Source organism: Pipra filicauda, unplaced genomic scaffold (genome assembly GCF_003945595.2).
Source record: "Pipra filicauda isolate LSUMZ 115617 unplaced genomic scaffold, ASM394559v2 scaffold121_size3267253_pilon, whole genome shotgun sequence".
NCBI lineage: Eukaryota > Metazoa > Chordata > Aves > Passeriformes > Pipridae > Pipra > Pipra filicauda.
Window position 1 is genome coordinate 891458 of NW_024103674.1, and position 14051 is coordinate 905508.

Sequence of the window (14051 nt, forward strand, 5' to 3'; positions counted from 1 at the left end):
CTTTTTCTCAGAATTCTGGGGTCTCAGTTTCTGCTTGTTTCTTCAGCAAAAAGAATGATGGAGCATTTTTTAAGCCATGTCCTTTATTATAAACAAGTGTGTTCTTCCTTTGATATTAACCAACTCCCCCCTCCATCATCTCCTCTCATTTTCCATTGCTCCTCCACGTTTTTGTTCTAAAACAATGCACATCATTCCTATCTTTGCTGCCTAATTAGCAGCAGGAGCCATCCCAGGGCAGTGCGCTCCACAAACCCACACTCAAAAGGAAAGAGAAAACCCAACAAAAACAACCTCTTCAAACAGTAAATAGCAAAAATGTGGTCTGGCAGCACATCTGGAGTATCTGCCTACTGAGAAAATACAGCTGCTGTTCCGGAGACAATACTGATCCATGGTGAGCCTGGCCTCTGGATGGCCCATCCAGGGGCACTCCAACCACCTCTGCGTGCTGCCACGGCTGCCCTTATCCCTGGTGGGTTGGAAATTCACCTCCTCCTGCTTTTTTCACATTATTCTCGTGCTCTGAACTCCTTTATCCTGCAATGTGATTTAACTCACGTGAGTTCTTGCTCTGGTTTCATTTGGATGCTCCGTGTGACAGTGTCTCCCTGTTTGAGATTTTCCAAGAGCAGAATCAGGGTTCAGCATTGCCTATAAGTCTTTTATTACTGTGACTCTTCCACTAGCAAATGAATTTTCTTGGATGCCTTCTCCTCTGCTGTTCAGGAAAATCACCTGCCTATGGGATCTGCACTCTTGCTTTCCTTAGATCCTCAAATCCTCTGGTTAATCAGAGGCCATTCCTACTCTTTTCCTTCTGCTGGTGTGTTTCTGTCTTCATCTGTGTTTTACTCAGTCATTCAGGTTGAGATATTATGGGTCAGAGACACCCCAACTTCAGGAACATCCCTGATGGGAACTCATGCCTTATTAAACATTGGGATAAAGCAACCAGGACTAGGCTATGCCACAGGACAGTAGACAGCTTATGTTTCAATGTGGTTCTCTGAAGGTTATTTTACTACAGCAGGACCAGCTGCTTTGGGGGCATTTCCCTCCAGAACAAGTGTTTGCTCCATGTTTGTGTCAGCTGTGTTTCTTGCTTTGAATTATCTTTCAAGTCACAGTTGTTTTTGCAAGAATGTTTCTCACAGATTGTCCACGATTCAAACACAGCAGCCCAAATCATGGGTGTACAAAGAATCATGTTATACTGAGGGCGTGACTGGCAGCACCAAGTAACCCATGTGTCCTGTCTCCTTGTCCTGCAGGGTGAGCCAGGAAACCGTGGCCGACCAGGGAAAGTTGGTGAGCAGGTAAACTCCTTATTTTCTTGTCTGTTTGGCAAACTCCTGTGTACAGTGTCTCCTGAATGTCCAGAGCAGAGGCAGAGTATGGTGGGCAGGGGCTTCTGGCCACCTCAAAGCTGTCCATAGCCCCTGTGCTCCAGCTGGGTGCTCTGAGGGGAAGAGAGGCACCGAGCTGCATTTCACTGTACTTCCATAGAGAACGTTCAGCTGGGGCAGCCCAGGACGTGCATCATCCCTGAAGGCTTCAGGGGAACCACAGGCATCAAGGAAAAAGAAACAATTTTTCCCATGTCTCTGTGATTGAAACCAACCAACTTGTCCACCAACAACCCTGAAATTGCAGCCATGGAGCCTCCAACATGTTCTGTGCGTTCCCACATGACCACACCAAGCTGGCTGTGGCAGCCGGCCCTGGCAAAGCGGGTGTTGCATCTCACCACAAATGTCCTTCCCAACGCTTTCCCTGCTGGATGGTCAGCCAGTTGGGTTTTGTTTAGCTTGCCAGCCTCTCTGGCTGTCCTTTCTCCTGTATGTAACAGCTGGGGATCACTTCTTCCATGGTTGTCTGACCAAGCAAGTCTAAGAAGCCAAGGTAGGCCTTTTTCAGTACCAGCAACCTGATGAGTCTCAGTATATATCAAGGGTGATTATTTCTATTTGGAAATTAGAGACATTTCTGTATTACTGTTGTTAATTTGCTCATGAAGAGCAACTACTGAAGGAGCAAAGTTGTTCCCCATGTCTGAGTTCTAGGTGCAGTTTTATCAAATAGTGTATTATCTCAGGCAACACCTTCCAGTCCTCTGTTCCTCAGTTTCCCCTTTAGGTGTGAGACAGCCCTAAACAGTGCTTAGCCCAGTGCCTCCTGTTCTCAGGCACCTGTGGATACTGTTAAAATGAATATTTAGAAGTGCTTTGAGATCCTTAACAAGATGTTGTCCTTGAAGGACAAAGCATCATTAGGATTATTATTCTTTAACATCCCTCAGGACTGACCTTGGATGAGAACTGTAGGCACTGTTCATTGAAAAGAAAACACAGCTGGCCTCTGCTGACACTGAAACCAGCACAGTGGTAGGAAAACTGCCTGTGTTATTCTTAGTCAATTAGTCTCTGTCTAGAAATATCACCCAAGAAAGAGTTTCCATTTCCGAACCAGTCAAGTCATTAGAACAAAAACATCTCACCAGATTAATGAGAAATAACATCCTTTCCCATCACACCTCTGCTGAATGATGCTGGAGTGTCAGGGTTTCATTCTTCCTTCCACTTAAACTTCAGCAGTTGGTGTTGGGACTGAGTTTGTTTTTTCCAGAGCTCTGAGAGGTTGAGCTACCCAGGTCACCTGGCATTAAAAGACACCATCGCCTCACCTTGTTTTCTCTCATGGAGACCTTGGTGTTTTCTGTTCCACAATAGGAGTGGTCACTCTTTTCAGTCCTCCTGCTCTGCCCACCATATGGGTTCTCTCAGAGTGGAAACCCTTGGCTTAACAACACGAGATCAGCCATCCATCTCATTGGAGCTTTCTTCCCTTTCTCAGGGACATATGTCTAGGAAGACATGGGAGTTTCAGTAAGTTTCAGTGATCTTTGAGCTTTCATTGAAAAATGAGGTTTTAAGCCACAGGGCAGTCCCTGATGCACTGTTTTTCCATTGCAAGGACACAGACTCGGGAAGTTTATTCATGAGATGCTTGTTGTCTTCATGTGCTGGAAGGGTTCCAGCTGCCGGGCGCCCCAGTACCCTGGAAATGTGTGGGTTAACCCTTCCTTGCCTGTAGATGGAGTCAGAAGAATATGAAGAGGAATACGGGGCCTCTGGCCAAGGCCACCAACCTTCCTGTCCCAGCACTGGGAATGCACAGCAGGAGGATGTCACCAAAGTGTCCATGCTGAAGGTCAGACAGCCCTGTGGGAGAAGCAACACCCTGCAGCAGACAGGATGGCAAACTGGAAAAGGGGGCTACCCAAGGACCCCCTGCTCAGCACTAGAGACTGGAAATACCCATGAAGAGTTGTGCCCATGAAGAGAATACTCATGAAGAGCTGAAAGAGGCTTCATTTGACTAACATCCTTTATGGAAATGAGGGGGTCCTGTCACAGCAGGAGTTTGAGTCACTCCCCCTGCACAAGAAGTGACAGCCCTGCTCACTCGCAGGGCAGTGTCAGTGTCAGCCACGCACCCATCTCACTGTGCTGGGAAGGGCAGTCACCCCATGGCCCCTTGGGGGTCTCTCATCCTTTAAGGGGGAAGCATGTTGTCCCAATACCAATATTCTAAAATAATTTGTCAAAGGACACCAACTCCATCAGTTATCTCCTTAATGTGTTTTCCCTTCCAAAGGAGGAGGGGGAGATACCTGTTGACTTGACCAAGGTCAAGTGGGTTACCAAGAACCGAGCAGGGAATTGCAATGGCCTTTCCCACATCTTAGAGCTGCGCCTTTCCCACCACATTTACCTTCCCCTCTGGAGCGTCTCTGACCTCCAGGCCTCTCCTTCAGGGATTTATGGGCACTGTGGTGTTCACGGCCCCTGTGATGGGACACGGTGTTTTGACAGCGTGTCTCCACCTTCCCTTCCCTCGCGGCAGGAGCCCCACGCGGCCCCAGGGCACGGCTGAACCCGGAGCACAGGGGGTTAAACCACATGGCTGTTCTTTGCGGGTCAGAGCGTCCTCCCTTAAACTGTGATATTTACTGTTTTACTTTCCCTTTCTTTCATCTGAATGGGAGGATTGTACATTTACTCCCTCCCGTCCTTTGTCCCTGGTTTGTTTTGTTTTGAGTTCTAGCGAACCAGTAAAACAGAAAGGCCGTGATCGGTTCCCGCTGGGAGCGACTGGCGGTCCCGTCCCTGGGAGACCCTGCTCACGCTGGGCTCGCCGGTCGGTTGTTTCTCTCAAATGGGCTATGATTTATTCAAGGCTTCATTGCTGACTTGCTCTCTGTTGATGGAGCCAAGAAGGGGGGCTTAATTATGACAGGGCTGGACAATAAATGGGGAAAGCGAGACAGGAGTTAGGAATTACAACCCACCAGTCCCCCCCTTTCCTTCCCCTCAAGCCCCCAGCAACTTTTTAACAATCTCCATCCCTTTTCCGCCATGCCCTTGGCTGGGGAATACAGCAGACTGAATCACGAGTGACATGCTGAACTCCCCGTCTAATATAAATGTTTTACATTCTTTCCTGTATACTGTGGGCCTTTATCCGGGCAGCCACCGCTGCTGGGACTTCACGTGCATCATTACACACACTGCCTGGAGTCGTGTTCGATGCAGGCCCTCTTTTCAACCCTGGGAACCTGGGAAAAATATGTTGCGCCGGAGCCATTTCAGTGTAATGGCCACAATTCATGTCTGCTCTGATTAAACGTTTGCCATCAGTGGCTTTTCTGGTTCTTAAAACCTAAATGTTTTTGTGTTAAAACCTAAATCTCCTTGTGTTCCCTTTAGTGTCTATATCCCATTTTGGCCGGTGAAGAACGTCATTACCCAATCTCCCCCAGTTGTTTCATACGCTCCCAATAATTTACTGAGATTTATTTGGCCTAGACATATCTATCTCGATTTGTGTCTGCTCACAGACACAGCAAGGTTAGTTAATTTAGCCCAGTGCAGACAGTGCTGGCTGCAAACACTGCAGAGCTGCTGTGCTGGAAGCCTGGCCATGCTGCAGGGTCCCTGCTCTGCTGTGGGATGCTCCTCTTGCTGGGCACACAGGGAGCAGGGACATCTTCCCTCAAGCAGAAACATGATGCACCAGCACAGACAGAATTTTCCCTGTTTTTGGAGTGAAAACCAGAAATGTTGGCTGTGCTCTCCTTCCACCCTGATGTTTATCCATGCAGCAGGTTCATGTTTCTGCACAAGCTGCCATAACAAACAGCACATCTGTGACAGCAAGAGGGGTCTCAGGAGTTTTATTGGGGCTGGGGGGCTCTTGGCTTGCTGCAATCCCTGCAAACCCATCTGCAGAGCACCAGCAGACTGCCTTGGGAAGCACCACCAGTACATCTCGCTCCATGACCCAGATTCCTTAGAGACTTTTCAGGGTGGAAGCTGATGCTGCCATGGACAGTGTGTCAGAAGATTGGCCTTCAAGCCTGACCTTGGATATGGAGGGCCCCTCAGAAGGGCTTTTGAAACAGTCTTGTTCTGAATGGCACCAACACTTGCTGCAGAGCAGGGATCTATCTTATTCTGCTGGGACTGACTTGAGCAACCAGAAATATCTTAAAGAGCATCTTCCCAGGAGAGACAATTCTGCAGTTTTCTGAGAAATTGGAAATGAAGCAACAGATCTATTCTTTCTTGCCATATTGTCTATTTTTGCCTAGCAATGCATTTCCTGTGGCATCTCATTTCTTTGCCTTAATGTTTGCCTTCTTCATAGCCTTGAGCTGCAGGAAAATTTCAGTAACTGGATGCAGTTGATTGTCTGCACTTGTGTCTAATCGAAAGGATCATTGATCCAGCAGCCTTCAGCGATGCCACCCGGTGGCAAACTCGCATAGGCAGATGTCGCAAATTTTCCTGCTCTTCCTTTGGTTCCTGTGTCTTGTCCATGCAACCTGGCTGTGATGGCACCCTTGTGCTCTGAGACTGCCTCAGCTTCAGACACAAAGACTGATTCAAGTAAAGACTGTTTCAGCGTTGATGTCAAAAGGGTCGGTGACAATCAATCCCTGGATATTTCCATTATGGTGCAGTGCCACACCAGTCCCCCGGACACCATCTCTGCATGAATTTCCAACGCAAGCATCTAACTCCAGGCTCTGATGTCCCCACTGAGCTCTTTGCCTTCTCTCGTGAGTTTTTCCAAATACTTTTCACCTGGATGTTGCTCCCATGCCAGAGTGACAAGTGCAAACTCAGAGCAGAGTGTGTGGCTGCTCCCTGCAAGAGGTGAAGCCAGCTGCGTGTCTTTGAGCAATGCCTTTGTTGAGCCCCTCAGCATGTCTCAGCGAGGAGCTCCTGTCTCCAGAGATGCTCAAAGGATGGCTTTTAATTGCACCACATGAAGAATGTTAATGCATGAAGCCTCTCAGTGTTCAGAGTCATCATCAGACACTGTTCTCTCTAAAAGTCATCCGAGAGTGACCCATATTGTGTCTTCTGTCTCAGAACGGGTCTGCTGAGCCTCACGTACGTGGGAGAATGATGAGGCTGGTTATTTTGTGCTGTATCTCTGCATTGTGAATGTAACTTCATGGGAAGGGAGAGGCTTTTGGTGGCAGGAGTTGCACAGCCTGTGAGCGGCTGCTCTGGGTGCTGGGTGCTCCTCTGTACCTGGGCAGTATCAGCTCACCCTGTCACTGCACGGGTGCAGACAGACCCACAACAATGCATAGGCTGCAGAGAGCTTGTCTACAAACTGCACACGTGTCAGGCCAGCTGGGAATGGGGAAAGCAATGCAGTAGGAGTACAGAGAGGAAACTTTTCCTTCTTTTCTCACTGTTTCCCTCAGAAAGGAGACAGCGGGGGAATAGCTCACCCTCTTCTGACATCACATTCCGGAAGTTGCCTTGCTGGTGAAGCTTTTCTCCCGTTGTGTTTGTTCTTGCATAGAGGAACTTCACAATTTATCTTGAAGATTTCAAATTATTCTAAAAAAAAGAAAGAGGAAGAGCAGGATGGTACCACTGGAGAATCCGTCTCCTGGCTCTGACTTGCTCAGCAACCACCCACCAGCACTGATCAGACTAAAATCAAACAAGCTGGGGCACGGCTTCATTTGACAGCACCCATGCCAAGTGTGGGCAGGTTATGAAGTGTTTCAACAGGAGGTGAATCCCTTTAAGTTACAGACTCACTGGAGGAGCTAAATATAGATATCTGTCTCCCAGTGACCCTTGCTGGGGCTCAGGACAAGGCCATGAGAACCGTGTAGTGAGAGCGAGCGCCTGTGGTGACAGAGGGGACAGTCCCTTGCATCTCCAGAGCCAGAAACCACTGCAGCTGGTAGGGAGGCTGCTGTATTTTAATTCTCAGGAATCCTAGCTTGAGATTGTATCTGTCTCCATCTTCCTAATTAAAAGCAGTTCTGTTTGCTTCTTCGTTATCTCGAACGTTTTTAAATCCCAAGTTTAGGCTGGAGTTTTTTTCCAAGATAGTTTCTGAGCAGTGTGCTGGATCCACTGCCCTGCTGGCCCCTGTGGCTGAGGAGACCTTTATTTCCTACTGGCATCCCAGCAGCGTGACACTATCCAGGGCAAAATTACTCTGCACAAAGGGCTCAGATTAACCCAGAGGAAGTCTTACCCAGTCCAGCAGCTAAAATGATGGCAAGTCTCTGTCTCTGTGCAACCCAGGAGCTCCCGCTATCGATGCTCTTGGAGAAGCTGCGCTGGTGTCTCAGGAAGAGCTCGCAAAACAAAGACACACTATGGACTCCCTCTTCCTACAGAACATGCTTAACTCATCCCCTATACTGTGTGTTGTGGTTCTTGCAGATCCTAGTGCTGCCGTTCCAGCTGGCACCTAAAGCAGAACCAGCTGTGGAGTTAGACATTCCCATGGCCGGGAGCAACTCCGTCCGCTCTGCTAGCCAGTAGGAATTACTGAGCATTATACAAGGGATGCTGTGCTATTGCAACCAGCAAGGTGGACCAAAGGAACTGTTTACTTTCTCAGCGAGTAAAACCGAAAATTAATTGTGCTTTTCTCTTTCCCCAGGGTCTAATGGGTTTCATTGGTCCGGTAGGGGAGCCTGGAATAGCGGGAGAAAAGGTAAGATTGCCTGCAATGAAATGGTTGTTGTAACTTATACAGGATGAGGGAGACTGGGGCAGGAGAAATGTTGTGGAGATTTAAGTTTTCGTGTCAGTGCAACACCCAGCTGGGAATGCAGCATGTCCAGGGTGTCTGAGCTAGTCATGGGCCAGGCCAAAATCATCCACGTCTCATTTAGGAATTAATATGCGCTGCCCTCCAAGGAGATGCCGTCAAATATCCTCTGAAAATTTTACTTTCCTCATTCATAATGTGCCAGACAGCTTGTGTTTAACAGTCAGTTCTGTTTTTTATGAGAATGAGGGACCCATCAGCCCTGTGTTCCTGGTCAAGGGAGGAGTCCACGGGGCCGAGGTTACAGATCTGTGCAGAGATGTGCTCACAAGCCCACACCGAGTTGCCAGTGGGGTCGAACAGACCAGGGCTGAGGCTGCATTGAACAAGAGGTCTCAGCAATTTCCCAGGTGCAGAGAAAGTGCAAGAGTGCAGCCACCCATCTGAGCAAAGGCTGGTTCAAATATTTCCCTTTTATTGGATGAGGACCATTCCATCCAGCTGGCCCTGGTTGCGTTGGGCACACTAAGGGCTGGTGCCCTCTTGTGTACAGTACAGATATATGTTTCTTCTGGGTGGAAAAATGGCTTTATTTTCTCTAAAACTGTGAATGGACATTAATTTGTTTTCCATTAGAGTGTAAAATTTTATTCAGAAGTATCTTCCAAAGACAAATAACTTATGTCACTCATCCTATCTCACTTGTAGGCTGCTGGTTTTCATTGGTGGTTTAATTATTCACAGTCCAGCTGTAAAGATAGTAAAGAGCATAAAATGATGCATTCCACACATCAGTGCTTTCTTTCACTTTTATTACTTCAAACCCTGTCCTCTGGGTAATGATGTAAAGACTCTGTGACAGTTATACTGTGTTTGCTGCAGATGCATTTTACTGTCTGTCTGCAGCAGCCTTTGGAAAGGCCATTCCACACTGTGGACTCTGGTGGGGCAGGAGCAGAAGTTGCCTCAGCCCAAGCTGTCAAGGCACAGGAGAAATTACACTACATGAGCTGCGTTTTAAAGAAGGAAAATAGAGGAATAAAGAGCCTGTGATGTGTCCAGGGTGGTTACAGAGAAAATTGGTGCCTGATTGAGCTGTCTCAATGGCAGCTGCAGCCCTTAATTGAATGAGGAATAAGGGGTTTGCCATGCAGGAGACATGGGAAGGTCTTTTTTCCCGCTCCATTAAATTCACATCTGTCCCTATGACTTCCATGCCAAAGCCTTGACCACGTGAGCCATTCTCATCTTCCAGATCAACTGTGTAACACGATGATATGACATTGGTGTCAAGGCAAACTCAGACTGTCCTTTGAAAATCTGCCCTTGGAGATGCTCAGCACAGCTGTGATTTCTATCAGACTTCTCACCAGGACAAACTTAGGGATGACAGAAATAACTATTATCAAATCAAAACCTCAACCAGGCCTCCAGTTGGCATAGTATCCTACAGCTTACTATGCTCTTGTGAGCTAAATGAAGTGGGAAATATGCTTTCATTAGACATAGCTGAGTCAGCAATCTCCATCCTGAGAGCTGTAAGACTTAAGACTGAAGCAGAATCCAAAGATTATCAAAGAGAACAATACAGTTAATACATCCTTAATAAAATCCATCCATTCAGGGAGAAAAGAATCTGTACGTTGGTTTACAAGGGCCAACTGGTGACAACACAAACTCGGGGGTTTGTTTTTAATAAGCTCCTCCAAGCCCAGCAAATATTTCCCCTTACACTTTAGCTGTTGGAAGGTAGGTCAGATTTTGGGCGTAACCTACTTGGCAGCATTTGCTAAATCCTCCTTCCTCGTCCCCCTCGAGCATGTGAACGTAACACACCTAATTCCCAGTACATCACTGGGGCTGGAGGGAGGGCACAGGCAACTGTGGTGGGAATTGCCACCATCTCCCTCAGGAGTTTTCACTGTCCCATTCCTAGAGCCGTGCCTTCATGTCACCCTCACGTCAGTGGGTCACAGTGGTGCTTGTGGAGACTTACATCTTGTCTCCTTTCCTTGGGTCCAGGATGCACTCAGGGGAAATGAGATGGCCTGCATGGGGGGATGAGTAAGACTTCTGGGATTAATGAGTGATTTTTTGGTACATTAAGTTTTTTAATGCCAAATGATGGCTTGTTTCAGAAGGAATGGTATCTTCAGGGTGGGTTGTGGAGTCATCTGACACTGAGCCCCTCATAAACACAGGCCTGCAGGTCATTGTTGACCTCCAGGTCTCAGTATGAGCCATAGGACAGGGAGTTCCCCCACAACACCTACAGTCTCCTCTGAAAGCACCAGGCTCTGGTTTTTGACAGCTTGACCCCCTGCTCTCAGCAAGGCCCCATAACAACAGTTTTCAAATCCATGGCTCTGAAAATGCCAGCACATGAAGGGATTATGATGCTGCAGAACAGGGATGACATGCCTGGGGTGGGGAGATCTCCTGGGGTTCAATCCTAGCACTGTTTGGAATTGAAGGGGGTCTTCAGTGCATGGTCTGTTTCCTTCAAACCTTGGTGGTTTGATGGCAAGAGTAAAATCCCTTCAGTTTGGATATGGAGGATTAGTTAATTCTTCTTGTAGTCCTTTAACTACTCTGATGAGATGGATAGAAAGAAAGTGATGATCATTCTGTGCTGGAAGCCTTTCTGGTAGAAAGCTGGTGGCAGAGACATGAATTTGTGGATTTTTAAATTGTTTCATTGCTCTAGAGCACCCTTTCCTATGCACCTGTCTCTCTCCTAGGGTGACCGTGGCCCAGTGGGACCCCCTGGCCCTCCAGGAGTCAAGGGGTCGATGGTAAGGAGTAAGTCTGCATTCTCTCGCTCTTGCTGCTGCCTCTCTGTCTCTGTCCTGGCCAAGGGTGCAGCTTCTCCTGATCCTTTAGTTACATGACAACAGCTGCAAGCTCCTCCTCTCTCTGTGGGAGTGGGAATGGCCATCTGACTGGCTGGATATCGAGGTGTAACCTCTCCCCAGCAGTTGTGTCCTGCAGTCTCCCCTTCAGAGAAACACTGGGTTTGGAGGCGTGTTCTGCAGCTCCATCAGCTGAGGACCTGCTGTGTCAAGTGGAGACAACCAGGAACTCAAGGATTGCCTGTTCCCAAGCATCCTGGCTCCTGAAGAGACAGAGTCTGGGAACAGGGCTCTGTGTGTACATCCCAAGTTGCCTGAGCAGCTGGAGGTGCGGGGTGCTTGGGCAGCACTCTCAGTGTCCTGCTGTGCTCTGCCATTCAGGGAGCCCCATTTATGAGTTTGACAGAGGGAACATCAGCAGGACCTTGTCTTGCTCTGACACTTATTTCATATCTACCATAGTGCAAGACCCAAAGGCAGATTTTCCTGTTAGTTCAGCCCATTCTCTTCTGGGCTGTTCAGAAAATCTCGCTTCTGATATCAGTGGCCAGGTTGGAGCTGGGCTATCGACAGCCTGGCCGTCTCTATCAGCCCCTGAAACATTTTACCCTGACTAATATCAGACCTGCCTGACTTTGCAACCAGCCAACAATGCCTTTTTTCCTGTTTTCCCATTTGGAGGATACAGGGCTGAGCAGATTCTGGGCATTCACACTAGGCATGTTCTTCTTCCTTCCCTTTTAGGGGCACCCTGGGACGCCAGGAGGAGTAGGTTTTCCTGGGATCCCTGGACCAACAGTAAGTAAAGGCTATCATCACCTTGTAATACCATATCCTAGACACTTGCAGGCTAAGTCAAGCAACTGGATCCCAGTTTACTTAAGCTTGATGTGAACAACAGATATAGGGTAAGGAATGGGGCATGGGTGTGAGCAACATGGAAGGAGATGCTAAAAAAAAAAAAAGCAGTGCTTAATTCAAGCTTTTATAGCCCATTTCCCTAATTGGGGATGCAAAAATCACAATCCAGCCTCAGTCTTTTGGAAGGACACAGGCTCACTAGCTCTAGGTATTCCAGGCTGGGAATTGCTGGCAGTGTGGTGATCACATCATGCAGTGACCCCGCCGTGCGCGGTCAGAGCCCTCACTGGCGTGAGAGGAGCAGCAGAGCAGCTGCCCCAGATGGACCCTCCATCTGGATGGGCTCATCTGGCACATGTGCAGCTGTGGCTGGAGCGTGCAATTGCTGTGGAGGCAGATTTGAGCCCACCTCCAGTTTCCCACAGCCGTTGTTTAGACGGAGCTCGGGCTCTCCCAGCAGCACAAGTGCCGCTGTGTGCTATTCGCTGGAGCCAACAGAAAGGCAGCTCTGGGCGGGTGCAGGGAATGGATTTTGCTCAGTGTGTGAATTCCCACAGTGCTGTTAATTAGGAGGAAGATCACAGTAGTAAAATGCCTGGGCAGTGCCAAAGGCTTGACCTCCAGATCCAGGGTCAGCTGTGCCCTGTGCAGGGAGCTCAGGGATGCTCCGGGTGCACCGGCTGCAGGCAGCTGCTGCCTGGGCACGGATTGCACAGTTGCAAGTCAGTGGAGGTGAGGGAAAGAGAAGGTCTGAGGTCAAACAGCACCTCGGGGTGACCCATCTCTGCTTTAAAAGCAGAAATATGGCACCCGCCAGGACCTTACAATAAAAAAGTAGGATGATGCTGCCAGCAGCCGCCAGCACTGAGCTGCTCTGTGGCCCCTCGTGGCAGCACTTGCTGTTGACAGAAGCCTAGGAGGCAGCTGGATATCTCTAAATATCCCATTTTTAGCAACTTTCCCCATCAGATTAGCTGCTGCATATCTTGGGGGTAGCTGGAACATTAGGCAGGTTCCCACCAGCTCTGTGCCTGTGATTGCCCTTGGCCCAGGCAGGTTCGGTGCTGGCCCCATGGCAGAAAGCTCCTAAACAGCGTCCAGTGCACCACTAATGGCACCTTTAGTTGAGGCTGAGTTTTGTCTGACTTCACTGGGGCATAACAACACTATGAGTTGAGGCATCAGCTCTGAGTAGAGATGTCAAAACCTCTCGGCAGAGCTCTGGGAGCTGAGACCGTCCCCAGGTCCTTCCACTTCCTTCAGTTCCCTCTTCTCCTGCAGGCAAATAACAAGTTCATCCAAGCAAAATATTTCCTCCAAGACTGCATTTTAAAAAGTCATAATTCAATAAGTCAAACTTCCACACAAAGCCAATAAATCAAATAATCCCCTAATATCAAATCCCTGCTCATTAATTCCAGCTGTTTCTCCACCAAACGTTCCTTATTTTCTTTTCAAGCCGGACCTGAGGCATGCTGTTGTTGTTTGTCCTGAACTGTTAAAACCTTTGAGATTAAGCTCTCCAGTGAGACTTATAGCAGTCTGATGGCTGACTAATTCAATGGAGGGTAATTGGGAATGGGAAGCAAAATATAGTCAGTGGTAGGAAACTTTGCCATTAGCTTCAGCTCACTGGGACCTGTGAATTCCTTCTCCCTCTCCTTGCTCACCATCATGGTGCTAATCTTCTGTGTTAATATACATTTTTTTAAAATAATATATATATATATATAGGCATATTAACAGTCACTTATCTTCTCCCAAACAGTTCCTTGAAATTCCCAGCATGGTATCTAGTTGTTCCCTCAACATTTTACCATCACAACAAGTGCTTCTGTACTTGTATTTTCATAAGCTGTTTCACTTAGGCTGAGACTTCCAGGAGGATATTCCAAATGCCAACAAAGAATTTCATTTCAGTATGTGTTTATCATAAAAGTCTCTATAAAACAGGCATCTGACACATGTACTGCCTGTCTGTGCCAGCCACTACTGACCTCACTACCAAAACTGAGATTTACTGTGATCGCAAATACAGTTACAGTCAACTGACTTTTCCATCTTGAGTGGGAACAGCTAAGCATTTGTGTTCTCAACATCTCCGTTCCAAAAGCAGAATCTTTATTAGTGGCAGTGGTATGAGCAATAGGAAGATCACAGCCCAATTTTGTTCTGATCCTTAGTGGAGTGTGCTGGGTTGACAGTTGGTAAAAGCTCTTATTATATAAATAG

The 14051-nt window shown here is 47.9% G+C and overlaps 1 protein-coding gene across 2 annotated transcripts in view; it reads left to right on the top strand.

Moving 5' to 3' along the window:
- Window positions 1-14051, top strand: part of COL27A1 (collagen type XXVII alpha 1 chain) — a 146191-nt gene that overhangs the window by 80506 nt on the left and 51634 nt on the right. For both annotated transcript variants that reach the window (XM_027729914.2, XM_039387537.1), the window contains exons 24-27: window positions 1275-1319; window positions 7996-8049; window positions 10848-10901; window positions 11703-11756. In XM_027729914.2, coding sequence (XP_027585715.2) covers window positions 1275-1319; window positions 7996-8049; window positions 10848-10901; window positions 11703-11756 — 207 coding nt within the window. The remainder of the gene's footprint in view (window positions 1-1274; window positions 1320-7995; window positions 8050-10847; window positions 10902-11702; window positions 11757-14051) is intronic.